Below are 18726 nucleotides of genomic sequence, written 5' to 3'. Positions count from 1 at the left end.
AGAATAGTTTGTAGATTAAGTTGCTGTTTTGTGAAATAGGGAAAAGTGTTGTCGTTTTTGTCATTATTCATAGGATTATTATTATTTTTAGTCAAAGTCTCACTCTGTCGCCCAGGCTGGTATACAGTAGCATGCTCACGGCCATTGTAGCCTCGACCTGCTGGGCTCAGGCGATCCTTCTACCTCAGCCTTCCAGGTAACTGTAACTATCAGCATACATCATCATGCCCAGCTAATTTTTTGATTTATTTTAGAGACAAGGTCTCACTGAATTGCCAAAGCTGGGCTTGAACACCTGGGCTCAGGTAATCCTCTTGCCTCCACCCCCTGGGATTACAGGTGGAGCTACTGTACCTAGTCCTCAAAGGGGTTAGTAACTCTTTATTCTACCACCATATGAAGTTAATAAAGTAATATAGTTTTCTTTTCTTTTTTAGTCTTTTGTGAACTTCTCTCCAGTTATGAGAATTTGAGGCACTGGTTGAGAAAGAGTTTGCAGCAATCCATGTGCCTTCAATGCTGCTACTGGGTGTCAATAGGAAGTTATCCTAGAATTGAGTGTAAATTGCACCTTACCAATTTTTAATCTGGGGCCCATAGGACCTCTGAACCCTTCGAAATGATCTGTAGCTGGATCATGCCTGTAATCCCAGTAACTCAAGAGGGTGAGGCCAGAGGATCACTTGAAGCTGGGACAGCCTGGGTGGCACAGTGAGACCCCAACCTCTGAAAAAAATGATAATAATAAAATAAATTGGACATAGTAGGGCATGCCTGTGATCCTAGCTACTCAGGGCTGAGATAGGAGGATCACTTGAGCCCAGGAGTTCAAAGTTATAGTTATCCATGATTGCCACTACACTCTAGCCTGGGCAACAGAGCTCTGTCTCTCTCTCTATAAAATATATATATAGTATTGAACAGCAGATATATATATGTGTGTGTGTGTGTGTGTGTGTGTGTGTGTGTGTATGTGTATAAACACACACACACACACACACACACACACACACACATAAAGAAATGGTATGCCAAATCACTTGTGTATGTGATGTTTTCATTTGGTTGTTAAAGGGGTCAGTGGCCTAAGTTAGTTGACTAAACATCCACTAACTTCAGCTCACTATGAACAGACAGTTCATAAAGCAAATACTTTACTCAGAGAGGAACAAAGGTTGCATAAATAACTTTTCCTCTCCATCTCACAAAATGCCAAATTTGATATATGAATTTCAAAAAGATTTTGTTTCCCTGGTTGATTCAAAGTGCTTTTGAGAAAAATTCCAGCTACATAATTTAATTTTCTCTGATATAAAAATAAACAATCTATTTTCACCCTAAACTGATCCAATACTATTCTTAATCAATTCTTACCCAATTCTTGCACTTGATTTATTCACTTGTGCACTATAGGTACCCTTTTTTGCTTCTGCGGTGGTTATCTAATTAAATCCACAACAATTGAAAAGTTATCTTCATAATTGAAAACAGTACAGACTTATTTTGATGCCAATAATAGTATCTTAACACCATTGTAGTCTCACTTTTGTAGAATTGTTTTTCCTCATTTCTAAGTAACGGTGTGTCCAGGGTAACAATTAACTCAAAATTTTGAATACTTACCATGCTTTGTCTCATTTAAACTTCACATGAATGCTGTATGGAAGATGCCATTATTATCCCATTTTATAGATGAAAAAATGGAGCCCTAGGGAAATTGAGAGGCCATGTGGCTAGTGAGGGACCAGACCAGCATTCCAACCACAGAGCTTTACAGCAAAGCACGAGGCACCCTTGAATGAGAGGCAGTGCGGTATCTAAGGAGGTATCCCAGCAGGGAGGCAGAAGGCAAGGTCTGGTCCTGTGGAGGTCTCGCAACCTCAGTTCATTCAAACACAGTCTAAAACGAAAAAACAAAAAAGCCTGTCTTGGCTGTCTCAGTATTTTATGAGTCAAATTTATAGAGTCTTTTGAAGGCAGTGAAAGTGCTTTCAGCTATGCCAGTTTCGGAACTGTCCATTCAGACCAATTTATTTCTCTCCGATGTTCCTTCTTCTGGTCCTTGGGAGGTGTCTTATCTACCTGAGTGGGGCATGATGTGTGTGGGCCAGGCCTGTGTGGAGCGAGCTGTTCTTCTCAGGGCTGTGGGGAGGTTACCAGGAAGAAAATTGATCTCCTTGACTCTAAAGCCTGTCATCTGTTGACTTTAATCCAATGAAGCATTTATTTCTTTGCATTTCTGTTATTTCAGTTATAGTCACAAGTTTCATTTCAGTGTATTTGGGACTTGGGCTTTTTGTCTTACCTTAGCCTAAAAGTGAAGATGTTAAGTCTGTTTCTCTGATTTAAGGTTATTAGAATGCTGAAAATGTCATTTTTGGTTAAGGAAAGAGAGAAAAGGAAGCATGAAAGAATTCTGAGTGAGGAACTCGTTGCGGCTGTGACCTACCTCAACCAGTTTCTGCCTCCCGAGCACACGATTGTCTATATTCCTTGGGATATGGCCAAGTACACCAAAAGGTGAGTGACACCTGTCTGGTGGTGATGGTTTCTTTTTTCTTTTTGTAATGACAAGTAGCAGGAAACTTAGCTCTGTGGGAAAGTAACTATTACCCATTTCATTTCCTTCATAAACCTGCTCAGTGGCTGCTTTGAATGCTTAAATGAATGGACCAAACTTTTTTTTGCCTATCATGTATACCATTTACAAATTCTGTTGAAATAGCCCATTTCAACACGTCCTTACCACTGTTCCTTAAAGGCATTTGTTTCACTTTTTTCTGTTTCAGTCTGTCTCAGTATTTAAACGCTTGTTCAGACACCGCTTTTAGATTTCATCACTGGTGGTGAACACATGGTAACTCCTGACTGTTTACAGTAAATCCAAACTCCTTAGTGTGATGTTGAAACCTTGCCACCTTTTTATTTATTCTCAGGGCTGTTCTGTTCTAGAAAATCTAATCTTCATGCTCTGCCCCAAATGTGGCAGCCAGGGTCCCATCCGAGCCTCCGTTCGTGTTTGTTTGCTCTCTCTGGGGGACTTTCATACCTCTCATTTATCTTTCCAGGTCTCATTCAAAACTTATCTCTGCTAAGGAACTCCCTTTCATTAAACCTCAAATTGTCTTTGTATCCACTTATGACACATCATCCAAGCTATAGGTTTACTTTAAGGCCTCATGTTTTTAAATGTTACTATATTGTTTTGTACTTAACTCACTGTAATTTTTTCTAAAGTCATTTCATGTATTTAGGTATACTCACACACAGGCATGCACACACACTTCCCCAGAGTATAAGCTTGATTACAGGTTGCTGCCATTCATACTATTCTCCAATGTTTTCTTCCCCAACCACCTGCATTGTGTTCTTTTCACAGTCATTTTATGACTATATTGACTTCACCTACAGTTAAGTATGTTGACTCCTACTCTTGAGGAGTGAATGGCTTTGGAGAAAGTTCTGGCAGGGTAGTTAATTCCAAGATTAAGGTCCACCAGTATTTGGTCAGTCAAGGTCCTCGTGTCTCTTTTGCATCCCATGTTGCTAGTTACTGAGTATGAATTATATTCTAGACATTGTTAGCAGTGTTCCTATTAAGTGTAAGTTAAGAGATTTTTAAAATTGAGTCCCTAAATATCATCACTATAGACTGGATTTGCTTCAGATATAAAGATAAATATGAATTCTCACTTTTCTTATTCTTCCTTCTCTCCTCAGCAAGCTGTGTAATGTTCTTGATCGGCTGAATGTGATTGCAGAAAGTGTGGTGAAGAAAACAGGTTTCTTTGTTAACCGCCCCGACTCTTATTGTAACATTTTACGGCCTGATGAAAAGTATGTATGGTATTTAAAGACTCAAAATAAGTCGTTTTTTTTTCCTTTTATGGATACTAATATTCTAAATATGGGCAGTTTGTACCACTTGGAAGTAGATGGATTTTGCCTTGAGGAGGGAAGCTGTTTATGTGACTTATTTATTATTGTATTATAGCTATTTGCTCACAAATCTTTCTTCATTACTACTTTGTGAACTTCTTCAGAACAAGGATTATGCTTTATTTATCTTTTAAGGAACCTAGAGTATATATTTGTAACATCTTACTTTCAGTTAACTGCAGTGGTAAAACAACAAAAAACAAAACCAACCAACTACAAGTGTGTGTGTCTTTGGAAGTAATCCTTTTGTTACAGTGTGCATTGTTTTCATTTGTTATAGTTTGAATTTTAGGGTACCCCTTATGGGGTCCCCAGGTATACTCCCATGTTTAGTGATTCCCTAGGAGAACTCAAAGGACCCAGCATATTGTTGTTTTCAGGCTATGATTCCAGAGTAAGGATGCAAAGTGAAATTAGCAAAAGGAAAAAGCACGGGGGCAAAGTCTAGAGGAAACCAGGCACAAGCTTCCAGAGTCTTCCCCAATGCAGTCACTAAAACATACTAATTCTTTCAGAAACAGGTTGCAACAGCATGTGTGAAATGTTACCAACCAAGGAAGCTTGTTAGAAACTCAAGTTTTTTCCTCTGTAGGAACACACCAAAATTACAGAAGTCCAGAAGGAAACAAAGTGTTCAGCAAAAACCATATTGTTTCTACAAACAATTTTGACACGGTGACCCACTCTTATCAGTTCTGGGAATGGTGGGAACCCTCTTGAGATTACATTTCAAGATACTGGCCAAGGGCCAAACTTGTAATCAGGCCTTTCTAAGTATAGCTGTTAGGCCTGTTATGTTAACTCTTTTCTGCATAGCATCTTCTTTTAAAGAATTAAAATATTAATATCATTATATAGTATTTCATAACAAAATGCATTCCCATGCATTCATTGACATGTGGAGAAAGTAAGCAGTCTTTAAAAGGAAAACAACCAAAGGAATGTCACAAAACTTCTATGAAGAAGAGCTGGCAGAGGTGAGGAACCCTAACACTGAGTGGGGAAGGTGAAGGCTTGGACGATTTTATTGGAAAGATTCCCTACAATCATTCATGTCTATAGAGATCAAACAGGAAGTAGGTTTAGAAGAAGGCAAGTGAGATTTTAACTGAACATGGGTACAAAATGTCAGAGTGTGGGACACCAGGAAAATGAAAATGCCCCTTTCCTGGATTCTCTGAGAAAGCACAGCAAGCATCCATCTCGGATTTGCATATTCCCTTTCCTGAAAGAAGCAGAGCATGCAAAACTAGCTGACTTTTCAAAAACCTTCAACTCTATTACTTGAATTCTGTGATTCTTAGCAAGGAGCGAGTTCCAAAGATAAACATAGATCATGCCTTTAATTTTTTAAAGAGTGTATTTTTCAACACAGGTGGAATGAACTAGGAGGATGTGTGATCCCCACTGGCCGCCTGCAGGTATATTTGTTATTATATTCATAAAGAATAGAACCTGAATCCATAGTGCTCTGTGTTATGTTTTTCTGTAAACAACCATGGAGAGAGCTACATGTTAATGCAAAATTATTAATTATTTGAAAATAATTTTTAATAGCCTTCCTTCTAGTGTTTAACTCTTATAGAAAGATAGGTAGCTAAAATAATAGGGCCTATGGATTTTTTTCTGTATATTAAATAGCATTACTGGAAACAGAAACACAAACAGGAATGTAAAAAGAATAATTTAGAGTGACTTTGGAAAATAAGCCAAGCACATGCACTGTATATGGTTACTATACTTTAAGAATGATAGGGCCTCAACCTCTGAATATTTGGTTTGTACCAGTGAAGGAGATATATAAGGAAAAAGCCCATATCTTATTAATTGGCACATGTGGAAATGTTAGCTATTTGTTTTATCATGTTAAACTAAATATTGACCAGAAGGTTTAATGATGCTGTGGCAGCAGTATAAGTGAGCAGCAAATATAACTTTATATAATGTTTAAAACATCCTTCTTTATTTTGGCTTTTAACTTCACATAAAACTAAATAATTAATACTTGTTCAGGAATGACACCTGCCCATAGCCTTTTGTCTTTTTTTTTTTTTTTTTTTAACATCGCAATTTATTTTTTATTAAAAAAATTCTCTTTGGGGGCTCCAGGTTAGTAAAAATATGAAAAAGAAAATAACCTGGGCCAGGCATGATGGCTCAGCCTGTTATCCCAGCACTTTAGGAGGCCAAGGTAAGAGGATTACCTGAGCCTGGGGGTTCGAGGTCAGCCCAGGCAACTTGGTAAGACCTCGTCTCCACAATAAAGCACAAAAACTAAACGGGTGTGGTGATGTGCATTTGTAGTTCCAGCTACTTGGAAGGCTGAGGTGGAAGGATTGCCTAAACCCAGCAGGTCGAGGCTACGGTGGCCGTGAGTGTGCCACTGCACTCCAGTCTGGGCGACAAGACTGAGACTCCAACTCAAAAAACAAAAAAAGAAAAGAAAACCCTGAAAGCCATTTAATGATTTAGCCCATGAGGACCCACAAAGCTGTCTGCAAAGACCACTTTTAGGCCAGGGTCAGTGGCTTACACCTGTAATTCCAAGAGTTCAGGGATTCAAGGCTGCAGTCAGTGTCTTCTGCTGCTTCTTAAAGAAATAGATTTAAAGTAGCATGGAAGTAGTTTTGATGGCAGAATAATGACTGAAAGTCTTAAGGTATTTCTCTTTAGACTGGCATCCTTCGAACCAACTGTGTGGACTGTCTAGATCGCACCAACACTGCGCAATTCATGGTGGGAAAGTGCGCTTTGGCCTATCAGCTGTATTCACTGGGACTGATTGACAAACCTAATCTGCAGTTTGATACAGATGCAGTGAGGTAAGCCTTATGTTCAACCATTTGAATGCCAGTAATGACAGAAAAGCCCACATGAGTAATAATAAGGATTTTTTTAATGTGTTTCTACTTTCAGTTTCTCAATAATTATATTGCTAGAATACCTTATTCAAATTAATTCTGCTTTTTGTATGCTTTCTTCTAGGAGTTTTATAGCTTGGGATCTTACATTTAAGTCTTTAATCTATCTTAAGTTGATTTTTGTATATGGTGAGAGACAAGGGTTCAGTTTCATTCTGCATATAGATATTCAATTTTCCCAGCACCATTTATTGAAGAAGGCATCATTTCCCCAGTATATGTTCTTAGTGCCTTTTTCAAGATAAATATTTTTATTGAAGATTTGTGTATTATTGCCGTGGTTTAGGGTTTTTTTTTCCTTGTGTTAATTATGAATAAACACTATGTTCTCTAGATGAGGTCAAAGTGCTTAGACAAACTGGTGTGTTTTGTTGTTTTTTTAAACAAATCCAGATGGCATTTTCTAAAAAGTACTGTCTTTATACATTTTAAACTAAAAATGTAAGATGTATAAAAGATTGATTCTTCATTAAGGATTACTGTTTTTTCACTGTCCATTGGATTGTGACATTTCATGAAGTATTATTTTTTGAAAATACAGTGATAGCTGTTATTGGTCATCTAAGATTATCGTAAAGACTTAGCTGAGGAAAGTAATTTGTTTACAAATGGCTGGATCCACAGGTATTACTGCACTGAAAATATGAACAGGCACTTGAAGAAATATGTTTCAAATATGTACATATTTCTAAGAAAGAATATGCTTTACTATGATTTGAATGCTCATGTCTTGCCCAGATTCCTATGTTGAAATTCTAACCCCTAAAGTGATGGTATCAGGAGATGGGAACTTTGGGAAGTGATGAGATCTGAGAGCGAAACCCTCATGTTTGGGATTAGTGCCCTTGTAAAAGAGACCGAAGAGAGCTGGCCATCCCCTTACATCCTGCAAGGACACTGGGGAAAATGCCATCTGTGAACCAGGAAATGGGCCTTCCCCAGACACCAAGTCTGCGGGTGCCTTGAGCCTGTACTTCCTAGCTTCCAGGACTGAGAGAAATCAACGTTTGTTGTTTATAAGTCCTCCAGTTTATGGTATTTTGTTGTAGCAGCTTTCATGGGCTAAAACGCTGTGATAAGAGCATATTCTGTTTTCAAAGGCATTTCAGAGGGCACAGAAAAATCTGTCTTGGGAGGTGACTGATCTGGCAGGCAGCAGGAAGTTAGAGATTTTTCATATGATTAGAAACAGCTTGATGTGGCTTCGGTGGAGTGTTTTTGGTGTCCCTGCTTCCATTTTAGTGTTTTTGGTGATGATATTATTGGAATGTAGTTATAAAATAGAATACATTTTGCATTTACATTTATTTCAAGATGTTGAAGATTCTACCTTAAAGGAAACACTCAGAAGAACTGATAAAGTCAGAGGCTTGTTTTGCGTCTGTGGCTAGATGAATAACTTGCATGTTACTTTCAGTAAAATGTGACTGGGCACGGTGGCTTACATCTGTCATTCTAGCACTTTGGTAGGCAGAGGTGAGAGGATTGCCTGAGCCCAGCCCAGGGGTTCTGGACCAGGCTGAGCAACTTGGCGAGACCTCGTCTCTACAATAAATCAAAATATTAGCCAGGCATGGTGGCGTGCACCAGTAGTCCCAGCTACTCAGGAGTCTGAGGCAGAAGGATCGCCAAGCCCAGCAGGTGGAGACTGCAAGTGGCCGTGAATGTGCCTACTGCTCTCCATCTTGGGTGGCAGAGTAAGACTCCAACTCAAAAAAAAAAAATCCAGAAAAATTTTCTTTTGGTCCAATTCTCTAATGTGAGTTTGTCTTTTTTTTTAGGTTATTTGAGGAACTCTATGAAGATCATGGTGATACTCTATCCCTTCAGTATGGTGGCTCTCAACTTGTACATCGTGTAAAAACTTACAGAAAGATAGCCCCGTGGACCCAGCACTCAAAAGACATCATGCAAACCCTGTCTAGATATTACAGCAATGCTTTCTCAGGTAATTCTGATGTCATGGCATTTCTAAGACTTATCATGATGTACATGCTTCTTTTTATACATTTACTTTCTTAAAGCTATCTGGTTACATAAAATTAAAACTAAATATTTTAAAAGTTTAAATAAAACAATGTCACTTAGAAGGTGCTCAGTAAATATTTGTTCAATAAATGAATGAATAAACATTTTATATTTTAAATAGGACACTTTTGCATTTTGGCACCCGTACTTAGAGTTTTTATGTAATGCAACATTCTTTGATTCCTTGGCTTCTGTTTCCTTCTATTTTTCTGCTTGCAATTATATAAATAAAGTTTTTCGAGGGTGTTGAGTCACTTTTTAAAATAGGGTTAAAAGTTTTGAAAATTGTCTAATTGTAAATATCACTGAATTTTTTTAAAATGTCAACTAGAAATGAATTGTAGCATTAGCACTAAATTATACTCATTAAATTATACTTTTTTATGACTTGTAAATACTAAATGTAACAGGTTGTTAAGATAGCACTCTTCCTGCCTCCATTCTGATGGAATTGCCTATATGGTAGCTATCACCGACCAGAGAGGTTGGGAAGCAAATCTCCATGCACAGAATTTACAAAGGGCAGGTGATAATTCCATGAGTCTTCAGCTCTTGAATCAGCTTAAGGATAACAAAGTTTGCAGAATGTGAAGACAATGAGTAATGAGGTCCTTTAGCATGAACTGTCTCCTGCAATAACTGTCACCCCTTCCCCCACTTCTCCACCTCAGGTGAAGAGAGAGTGAACTCCAAGGGGACTCTGAGCACACTTGATGTGGTACCCTGACATTGGGGGGACCCGCTCAGAGGCCTTGGCTGCTGCACAAGAGATAGGTAAAGCAGAGGGTGGGCTGAGGAGTGTTGGATGCTGAGAACTGCACTCCTGTAGTTGGTTGGTCCCAAGCATACTTGAGTGTTCACTGGTAACTGGATGTGGACCTCATGGGGAGGGTGCCAGCTTGGGGTTGGCCTCGGTCCTGACCAGTGAGGCCCCTGAAGGGCCAGGGAGACCCTAACAGCAAGAACCAGGAGGGAAACACTGGATACCCAAGGAGCTAAGGAAGGAGTTTCAGGAAACTACCTTATAAAAAAAGATGCATATGCCTACACCCAGGGAATTACAAGAAGGTCCCAGCAGCGGAAGCCTCGGGAGCACCCATGAAAGCATCCTTGAACCGTCAGCTTTTGGTGTCTTCTAGGCCCAGGGAGAATCAAAACCAGTCTTCCCCATCCCTGTTTTCTATGCTGCATAACAAATTACTATATACTTAGTGCATAAGACAGCACATGTTCATTATTTTATAGTTTCTGTGTGTTAGAAGTTTTGGCATAACTTAACTGGGTCCTCTGCCTAGGGTCTCACAAGACTGCCATTAAGACACCAGCTGGGCTCTCTCCTCACCTGGAGGCTTGGCATGAGAAGGAGCCACTTTCCAACACGTGTTGGCAGAATTCCATTTCTTACAGTTGCTTGTGACTGTAGGTCTCATGGTGGTTTGCTTCTTCAGAGCTGACCAGGGAAAGAGAGTCTGGAGAATGAGTCTTCCAGCAAGACAGAGTCTTATAAAATATAACGTCATTATCCCAGGATGGGGGGTGACATCCCGTCATCTTTGCCATCTCCCATTGGTCAGAAGCAAATTACTGGTCTCTCACACATGGGAAATCCAGATCAGTTTCCTAGAGCTGCTGTGTCAAAAACACGCCCTTGTGTCTTACAGCAGTAGATATGTGTTATCTCACAGTCCTAGAGGCTAGAATTTTTAAATCATTGTGTCAGCAGGGCCCTGGTCCCTCTGAAAATCTATAGTGGAGAATCCTTGCTTGCTTCTTCTTAGCTTCTGGTGGTTACTGGCGATCCTTGGTACCCGTAGCTGCTAACTTCAGTCTCTATCTCCATCATCACGTGGCATTCTCCCCCTGTGTCTATATTCGTGGCATTGTCCTCTCTGTGTGTGTTTCTCTCTTCTTCTTACGAGGATCCCAGTCTTACTGAATTAAGGATGCACTGTATTCCAGCGTGACTGCATTTTTTTTTTAATTGGAGTCTCATTCTGTCACTCAGGCTTGGGTGCAGTGGCATGCTTATGGCCACTGCAGCTCCACTTGCTGGACTCAGGCAATCTTTCCATCTCAGCCCTCCAAGTAATGGAACCACAGGCGTATGCCACCATGTTTGGGTAATTTTTAAAAAATTTATTGTAGAGACAAGGTCTTGCCAAGTTACCCAGACCGGTCTTGAACCCCTGGGCTCAGGCATTTCTCTCCCCTCAGCCTTCCAAAGTGCTAGGATTACAACTGTGAACCACTGTGCCCAGCATACATCTTAACTTGAGTATATCTACAAGGACCCTATTTCCAAATAAGGTTCCACTTGCTGGTACCAGGAGTTAGGACTTCAACATATATTTTTGGGAGACAAAATTCAACCTTTAAAAGTTATGGGGAGACGAAGGAGTAATTATGAGTCATGTGCCAAAAGGTGAATATCTGTCTGGGTGGGCATCCATGTGAAAAAGGGTGTTCAGTCTTCTGAGCTCTTCTGTCAACATTGTTCCTGTAATGGGCAGTTATCAACACTTAAAGACCAAGTAATGTGCTTTCTAATGAGACTAGAGGACAGAATGAATTTGTAGCTGTCCATGATTTAAAAAGCAAGGCAATAAAGATGATCATGAGAAAGCTGTATGCACATAATCGAGAGCTAAGAATTATGCCCAGCTGAAAGAGGAACTACTATGAAAGGAACAATTTTATGAATAATGTGGCTAAAACAGACTTTTTTATTTTAAGAAACATGGTGTCATTGGGGTGTATGACTTATTTTTAAATTACAATAGGTATTATATAACGATGGCAATACATTATAGAACAGTTTTCTTTAGACCACTCAAGATAACTCTGTAAAACTTAATTGGTCTCTTCTTGGTATACCTCTGGGCTGGGCAGGAAGAGACTTCCTTTTACCACACATTTTACTATATTTACTGATTAAGAAACTAGAGTAGTGAAATCAGGTTGGTAGGAATTTTACCCTTGGTTTATACAGACAGGTTGATGCTGTGTGGGCAACTTACCTGACCCTCTTTTAGGCTCACTTTTGAAACTGTTCTTAGGCCAGGGATCCTGGTTCATGCCTGTAATCCCAGCACTATGGGAGGCTCAGATGAGAGGATTGCTTGAGTACAGGAGTTTAAGGCCAGTCTGGGCAAGATAGCGAGACCTTATCTCTACCAAAAAAAAAATTAGCCAGGTGCAGTGATCCATGCCTATAATCCGAGCTACTCAAGAGGCTGAGGCAGGAGGATCACCTAAGTCCGGAAGTTTGATGCTGCAGTAAGCTGTAATCGTGTTACTGCATTCCAGATTGGGCAACAGAGTGAGACCCTGTCTCAATATAAACACACAAATAAACAATCAAAACTCTTCTTGTGGAATCACACACTAGCATCCTCTGCGGTTTGTCTCTAGGAAGCACGTTTTAATTTGAACCTAACTAATTACACAGGCAACTGGTGGATACCTTTCTGGGAAAGCATAGGTATCTAGGTACTCTCTTCAGGTATTCAGAAGAGTTTTTAATTCCCTTTAGAACCTGATTAAGCAATTAAGATCTTTCCAATCCTTTTTTTTTAACATTCAAATTTTGTAAGCCTGGATTTTCTTGCAGAAGATTGTTGAATTTAAATCCTATTATAAGAAAAAAAGGATCAGCAAACTGTAGCAGTTAATAATAGATCTGCTATATATATACACCATACATAAATATGTACACCCCCACATGTGTGCATAAGTTAAATGTGGTGAGAGTGTGTGTATGCAGGGAGGGGAACCATGTCCTCCTCAAACAGAGATGTAAACAGAAAGGCTCACAGGGTAAGGATTCAAAGCTCACCATGCATGGAAAGCAGTGATCCCAGAATGCAGTGCTGAGATGGCATCACCCAGCAGTGTTGTTATTGTGCTCTAAGCTTCTGCCAAAGATTTCTTTCCCTTTCTGCTCACTGTTGAAAGAGGGACGTGCAAGGGAATGTGTGAGAATATCTTAATTTATCAAGAATAGTGAGATAGCCTTTTAAGGTCACCCTTCAAACAGTGGATTGAAGGTGAATAAGCTGTTGTTTGACTAGAGCAGAAAAAAAACAATTGGAAAAGTGTTTTGTTTTAATAATATTTTGAATAACATTGCTAACTCTGGTTAAAGCTCAACTCTTTTTACCTCTCCTGCAATCAAAGCAGTTAAACATGGCAAGAGAAAAAGTTGCAACTTATTCTTAGTTTAAACTAACTGTAGTTCTCCAGAAGACATTCAAAACAGCCGGGCAGCTCTACTGCATTTCCCTAGTATGTTCATTTTCTCTCCACAATGACCATATCATACTTTGTCCTCTTTCCTTAAACCTACAACACCTCAGATTCAGTTGATGACCTTGCTTCATGCTTCATTGAGAAAATAAAGGTACTGGAAGTGAACTTTCTCTTCTTACCACCAAATCCAGATGCTGTCTTTTTTCTGCACCCATTGTTTCTTCCTTATATTGTATTACAGTGGAGCATATGAGAGTGCCTACCTTGAAATGTATTTGCCAGCCGGGCTCGGTGGCTCAGCCTGTAATCCCAGCGCTTTGGGAGGCTGAGGTGAGTGAATTGCCTAAACCCGCGGGTTTGAGACCCGCCTGGGCAACTTGGCGAGACCTCATCTCTACAATAAATAAAAAAATTAGCTGCGTGTGGTAGCATACGCCTGTAGTTCCAGCTACTTGGAAGGCTGAGGCGGAAGGATCGCCCGGAACCCAGCAGGTGTCAAGGCTGCGGTGGCCGGGAGCGGCCACTGCACTCCAGTCTGGGTGACAGAGTGAGACTCCAACTCAAAAAAAAAAAAAAAAGAAATGTATTTGCCAACTTAATAGGTTAAAAAATGGTATATTGCTTTCATTTGTGTTTGTTTGATAACTAGTGAAGTTGGATTTTTGGATGATCAGTGGCTATTTCTGCCTTTGAAAATTGCACATACCATACCCATTTTTCTATTAAGAGGTTGATTGGTATCCTTCTTTCACTAATTTACTTTAATATGTGGTGTGAGATAGGGACCTAACTTAATTTTTCCCTTCTCCCAATAGTCAAACAGTATATTTATTGCATAATATCTCCTTCCATTACCAATTTCAGTGGCTACTTTATCAGAAACTTAATATGAGAATAACACATTTAGTTTCAAAATAAATGCTTTGGCTAATTAAAAATAATTTTTATATTTAAACTAGATCTGTTTAAATAGAGTGAGTGATAAAACTGGTTAGTGTTTAGCTATTTGAGTGGTGCATATTTTTTTTCCTTTAAAGCACGATTGGATATTGTCTTAGTATATTTGTTGTTGTTGTTGCTATAGAGGAATACCTGAGGCTAGGTAGTGTATAAAGAAAAGAGGCTGATTTGGCTCATGATTCTGCAGGCTGTACAAGAAATGTAGTGCCAGCATCTGCTTCTGGTGGTGAACTTATGCTGTTCTCATCATGATAGAAGGTGAAGGGGAGCCAGTGTGTGCAGAGATCACATGGCAAGAGAGCAAGAGTGAGAGAGAGAGCGCGCGAGAGAGAGTGCACAAAGACACCAAGGCTCTTTTTATTTTGAGTTGGAGTCTCTCACTCTGTCGCCCAGACTGGAGTGCGGTGGCTGCTCCCGGCCACCGCAACCTCGACCCGCTGGGCTCTGGCGATCCCTCCGCTCAGCCTTCCAAGTAGCTGGAACTACAGGTGCGCATTACCACACCTGGCTAATTTTTTATTTATTAAAATAAATAAATAAGAGACCAGCCCAGGTGGGTCTCAAACCCGTGAGCTCAGGCAATCCACTCACCTCAGCCTCCCAAAGATTACAGGCTGAGCCACCGAGCCCGTCTCCAAGGCTGTTTTAAACAACCACCTCACAGGAAACTAATACAGCGAGAGCTCACTCATTACCTGGAGGACAGCACCAAGCCATTCATGAGGTATTCACCTCCATGACCCAAACACCCTCCCCCTTAGGCCTTACCTTCAACAATGGGTATTACATTTCAACAGGAGATTTGGAGGGGGCATATATCAAACCATAGCAAATATAGAAGTAGATAATCATTTTTCCCTTTTGTTATCCACAACTACAGAGAACCTACCTGTTTTAAGCTCTTGTTTACTTCCAAAGTATCATCACCTTCCTTGTGGGTGATTGTCTTATTTGTAGCCAAAAGTCGCCTGGAGAAGATCCTTGGGCTCATTAGGGCTGGCCTTATAGCCCAAGCTTATTAAGTGACCACAAACATCATAGGTCTGTTCTGCATTGTAACAACAGCAGTACTTTCAAGAAGTCATGTTTTCAAGGGTTTTTGTGACCCTTTGAAAGAATATTCTTTTTTGTTTATGCTTCTCATATCTTCCATTTTACCATACTTGCTACAAAATTAAAGGATGCTACTATTAAATTTAAAGAATGAAAGAAACTTCTTGAAAACATGACTGAAAAATAGTAAGCTTCTCTAGATAGTATTAAGATATGTTGAGGTACTACATAGAATGAGCTATTAAATGCCATTAAGGCTATTGCTATTTAAGAAGCATAAAGAATGTAATTACTATAAGAGCTGTATGTTTACTTATGTATTATATAAAGAGGGTACAAATTGGGGCAGTAATGTCTATATTATTTAATACCTGATGTTGTCTCTCAACAAGTGCAAAAAGAGGCCCAAATGTACTCAGCATATAAACACATCCCTTTTATATATTACTTTAGCCTGAAAGGTAAGTGCTGTTTTAATGGAATGCTTCCTGTCAAAACATTGATAACTAAAATCCATGCTTGACGTTCCATATTTTGTTCACTTGCTTTTGCTGAAATGATCAAATAACCTAATGAGAACAATGTTGCTAATTTCAGGTACATCTGTGATCGCTATAGCTGTTGGGAGAAAATTGATTTCATAATAATGTTACCTTGTTGCAAACGCAGTCACTTCTACTGTGCTGTCTTTTTAGTCCTACACTAATTTCTGGAAAGGGGTTATTATTTATGCTGTGACTGTCTGCCACAAACTTGAATATACAGAGCTCTGAGACAAGAATGGAAAGAAGGAAATGAGGGGACAGAATGAAGGCTGTGAGGGAGGAGAATGCAGAATGGGAGGGTGGTCATGAGACTGCTTCAGTGTTTATCACCATGTTTACCAAATCATCAGGAAAAGCAAGAGAAAGTAAAGCGTATAGAGAGTTGGTACTATTAGTTCATAGCATAATTGGTAAAGGTGATTTTGGAGTGCTTGAGTAGTTAGAATGAGGCTATTGCCCGTGTTCTGTCTCTGCCTGCATCAACCACAAAAGAGAATGAGCCAGGCTCACAGCTAAGGGGGACAAAATATGTTGTAAACATTGTTTCTGTTAGAGAGATGGAGAGTAAAAGTGGGAACCATACAACTGCCTTGTTCAAGGTTGTGCAATAGAATATGGATAGAAATTGGGTCCTTTCATTTGTCTCTGAAGTCTCTGTTTTTGCGATAAAGTGAAGATGTCTTTATTTCGGGTAAACTAACAAATGGTAAGGAATGTTTTCATTTTTAAAATAAAGTTATTATCTAAGTTATCTTCTTATCTAAGTTCTTAAAGCTTTTAAAGTCTCTCAAAATTCAGAAGCAGTTCGTTATTTTCTATATGTATTATGAGGAGTGTGGAGCAAAAAGGAAACATTTTGAAGCACAATTGTAGTTCTGCTCAAAATCTCAGTGACTGTTTTAAATTGTGTATGTGTGTGTGTGTGTGTGTGTGTGTATAGTTTATGTATGTATTTGAAGTATAAATACTACTTTATTTTCAGAGTTATGTTCTACAAAATCATAGTTGTATCACTATCCTGAGAAAACATTCTCCTGAGTTACATATGCCAGTAATGGAGTTTCTGAAATACTTATTTTTGCTTTTTAGATGCTGATAGACAAGATTCCATTAATCTCTTCCTGGGAGTTTTCCACCCCACTGAAGGGAAACCTCATCTCTGGGAACTCCCAACGGATTTTTATTTGCATCATAAAAATACTATGAGACTTTTGCCAACAAGAAGAAGGTATTTTTCTCCTAGTCTATTATGTAAACTCAGATTTGATGATATTTTGAATATGAGATACTTTTACTTTTGAAAAAGAATCGTGTAGGTGAATGTAGTCAGTTTTACAATGTTTGCCATGAGTTTACTACTATTGATTGTCCTGATGTGTTGGTAGATTGGGGAAAATGTGGTGTTTTGCGTTTTCTCTGAGATATGCAGTTTAAGAACCTCATCATTGATCATAAGTTGCAGCTTTACAGATGCAAACCAGCAACATCATTTCTGAGTGTTTCCTACAAACATGAGACTCCAAAGGACTTGAAAGTTCAAGGAGTCAGTCTTTGAATTTTCAAGTGTGACATCGAAGCAACTTGTACCTTGTAAATCCAACGTTCTCTCCTCCAGGAAACAATCACTCTTAGTGACACTGGGAAAGATGGAAAACTAGGGCAGTGCTGCCAGTGTCAGCTAACTGATGCCATCTCCCCCACTCTCTTTGGCGTTCCTAATTCATTCGCCTGTCCAGGCTATTTTGATGACAGTTAAATTGGTGTAATGTTCTCAAAAGAAATGAGCAGTTTACTTGAAGCATCTTAATATGAGGCCCTATAGTGTGGGCCTCAGGGTCGGGTAGGGTTGAGTTGGAATCTGTGCAGTTGTGTGACCTTGGACTAGTTATTTGACTTCTCCAACCTCATTTTCCTCATCTGCAAAGTGTAAATGGCCGGATGCGTCTCACAGAATCATCGTGCAGATTTAGTGAGAAGGCACTTTAGTGTTTTTAACTGAGGAGTCATTCGAGGGACCCAGAAAAACCCATAATTATCTTTTGGAAGTCAGGCCCCTTGTAGTACACTCGCAATTTGTTCCTCTGGATCAAACGGTCAACGAAAATTTTTATCTGGAAGTTTTGAAAAGGTTGCATCATGATTTATGAAAGAAGATCCAAGTTGTGGCAAACAGGTGACCGTTTCTTCCACCATGGCAATGTACCTGCCCATCCCATGCTGGTTGTTCAGCAGTTTTTGACCCAAACTGGCGTGACCTCCATACCCCACCCTCCCTATTCACTCGATCTCACCATGAGCAACTTACTTTTTCCCTGGATTAAAAAGTCCTCAAAGGGAAACGTTTTGCTGATGTGAAGAGGTGAAAGAAAAAAACAGTAGAAGCACTAAAAGCCATCAAAATCAGTGTTCAAAAACTGTTTTGAGCAATGGAAGAAGCATCTCAATAGGTGTATTGCATCAAATGGAGAGTACTTTGAAGATACTGAAGTTTAAATGTGTAAGAATAAGTATATAATTTTTTTATAAATTTAGGGTTTTTGCCACATGAGCAAAGCTTTTCACATACTATGTATGAGGTTGGAGCTTGGTCTATTATGCTCAAAGGCCTATCCCATCAAGTTCTCCCATAATGCTTTTCTCTCACAGCATCCATTTGGTGCATTTTGTGCCAAGATACCACCCAAACACTACAAGAGTCATTACCAGTCTGTGCTAGTTGTGTGAACAGATCATGAACAACTGATGAGGCTACAAGTGCTAAAGTTGCAGTTGTTATCAAATTATGCATTGCTTCAAGAATATTTAAAATATTAGGACCTGGGTGGGGCGGTCTGCACCTGTAGTCCCAGTTACTTGAGAGGCTGAGGTGGGAGGATCACTTGAGCCCAAAAGCTTGAGGCTGCAGTAAACTGTAATCGCACCACTGCACTCCAGCCTGGGCAACAGAGCGACACCCTATTCCCTTAAAAAATATAAAATAATATTTTAACAAAATAAAATATTAGGAAGTTCATATATTTTTCAAATTTGTT

The 18726-nt window shown here is 39.4% G+C and overlaps 1 protein-coding gene across 1 annotated transcript in view; it reads left to right on the top strand.

Moving 5' to 3' along the window:
* FIG4 (FIG4 phosphoinositide 5-phosphatase) overlaps positions 1-18726 on the top strand; it is a 125867-nt gene that overhangs the window by 57696 nt on the left and 49445 nt on the right. Inside the window, exons 11-16 of the mRNA XM_021718053.1 lie at positions 2387-2520; positions 3721-3837; positions 5315-5360; positions 6613-6761; positions 8642-8808; positions 16784-16922. Of these exons, the coding sequence (XP_021573728.1) occupies positions 2387-2520; positions 3721-3837; positions 5315-5360; positions 6613-6761; positions 8642-8808; positions 16784-16922 (752 nt within the window). The remainder of the gene's footprint in view (positions 1-2386; positions 2521-3720; positions 3838-5314; positions 5361-6612; positions 6762-8641; positions 8809-16783; positions 16923-18726) is intronic.

This window comes from Carlito syrichta, unplaced genomic scaffold, assembly GCF_000164805.1.
Source record: "Carlito syrichta isolate Samal-C Ts95f unplaced genomic scaffold, Tarsius_syrichta-2.0.1 Scaffold311768, whole genome shotgun sequence".
NCBI classification, from domain to species: Eukaryota; Metazoa; Chordata; class Mammalia; order Primates; family Tarsiidae; genus Carlito; species Carlito syrichta.
The sequence above is the reverse complement of the archived record's forward strand: the minus strand, read 5'-3'. Positions and strand labels throughout refer to the sequence as shown.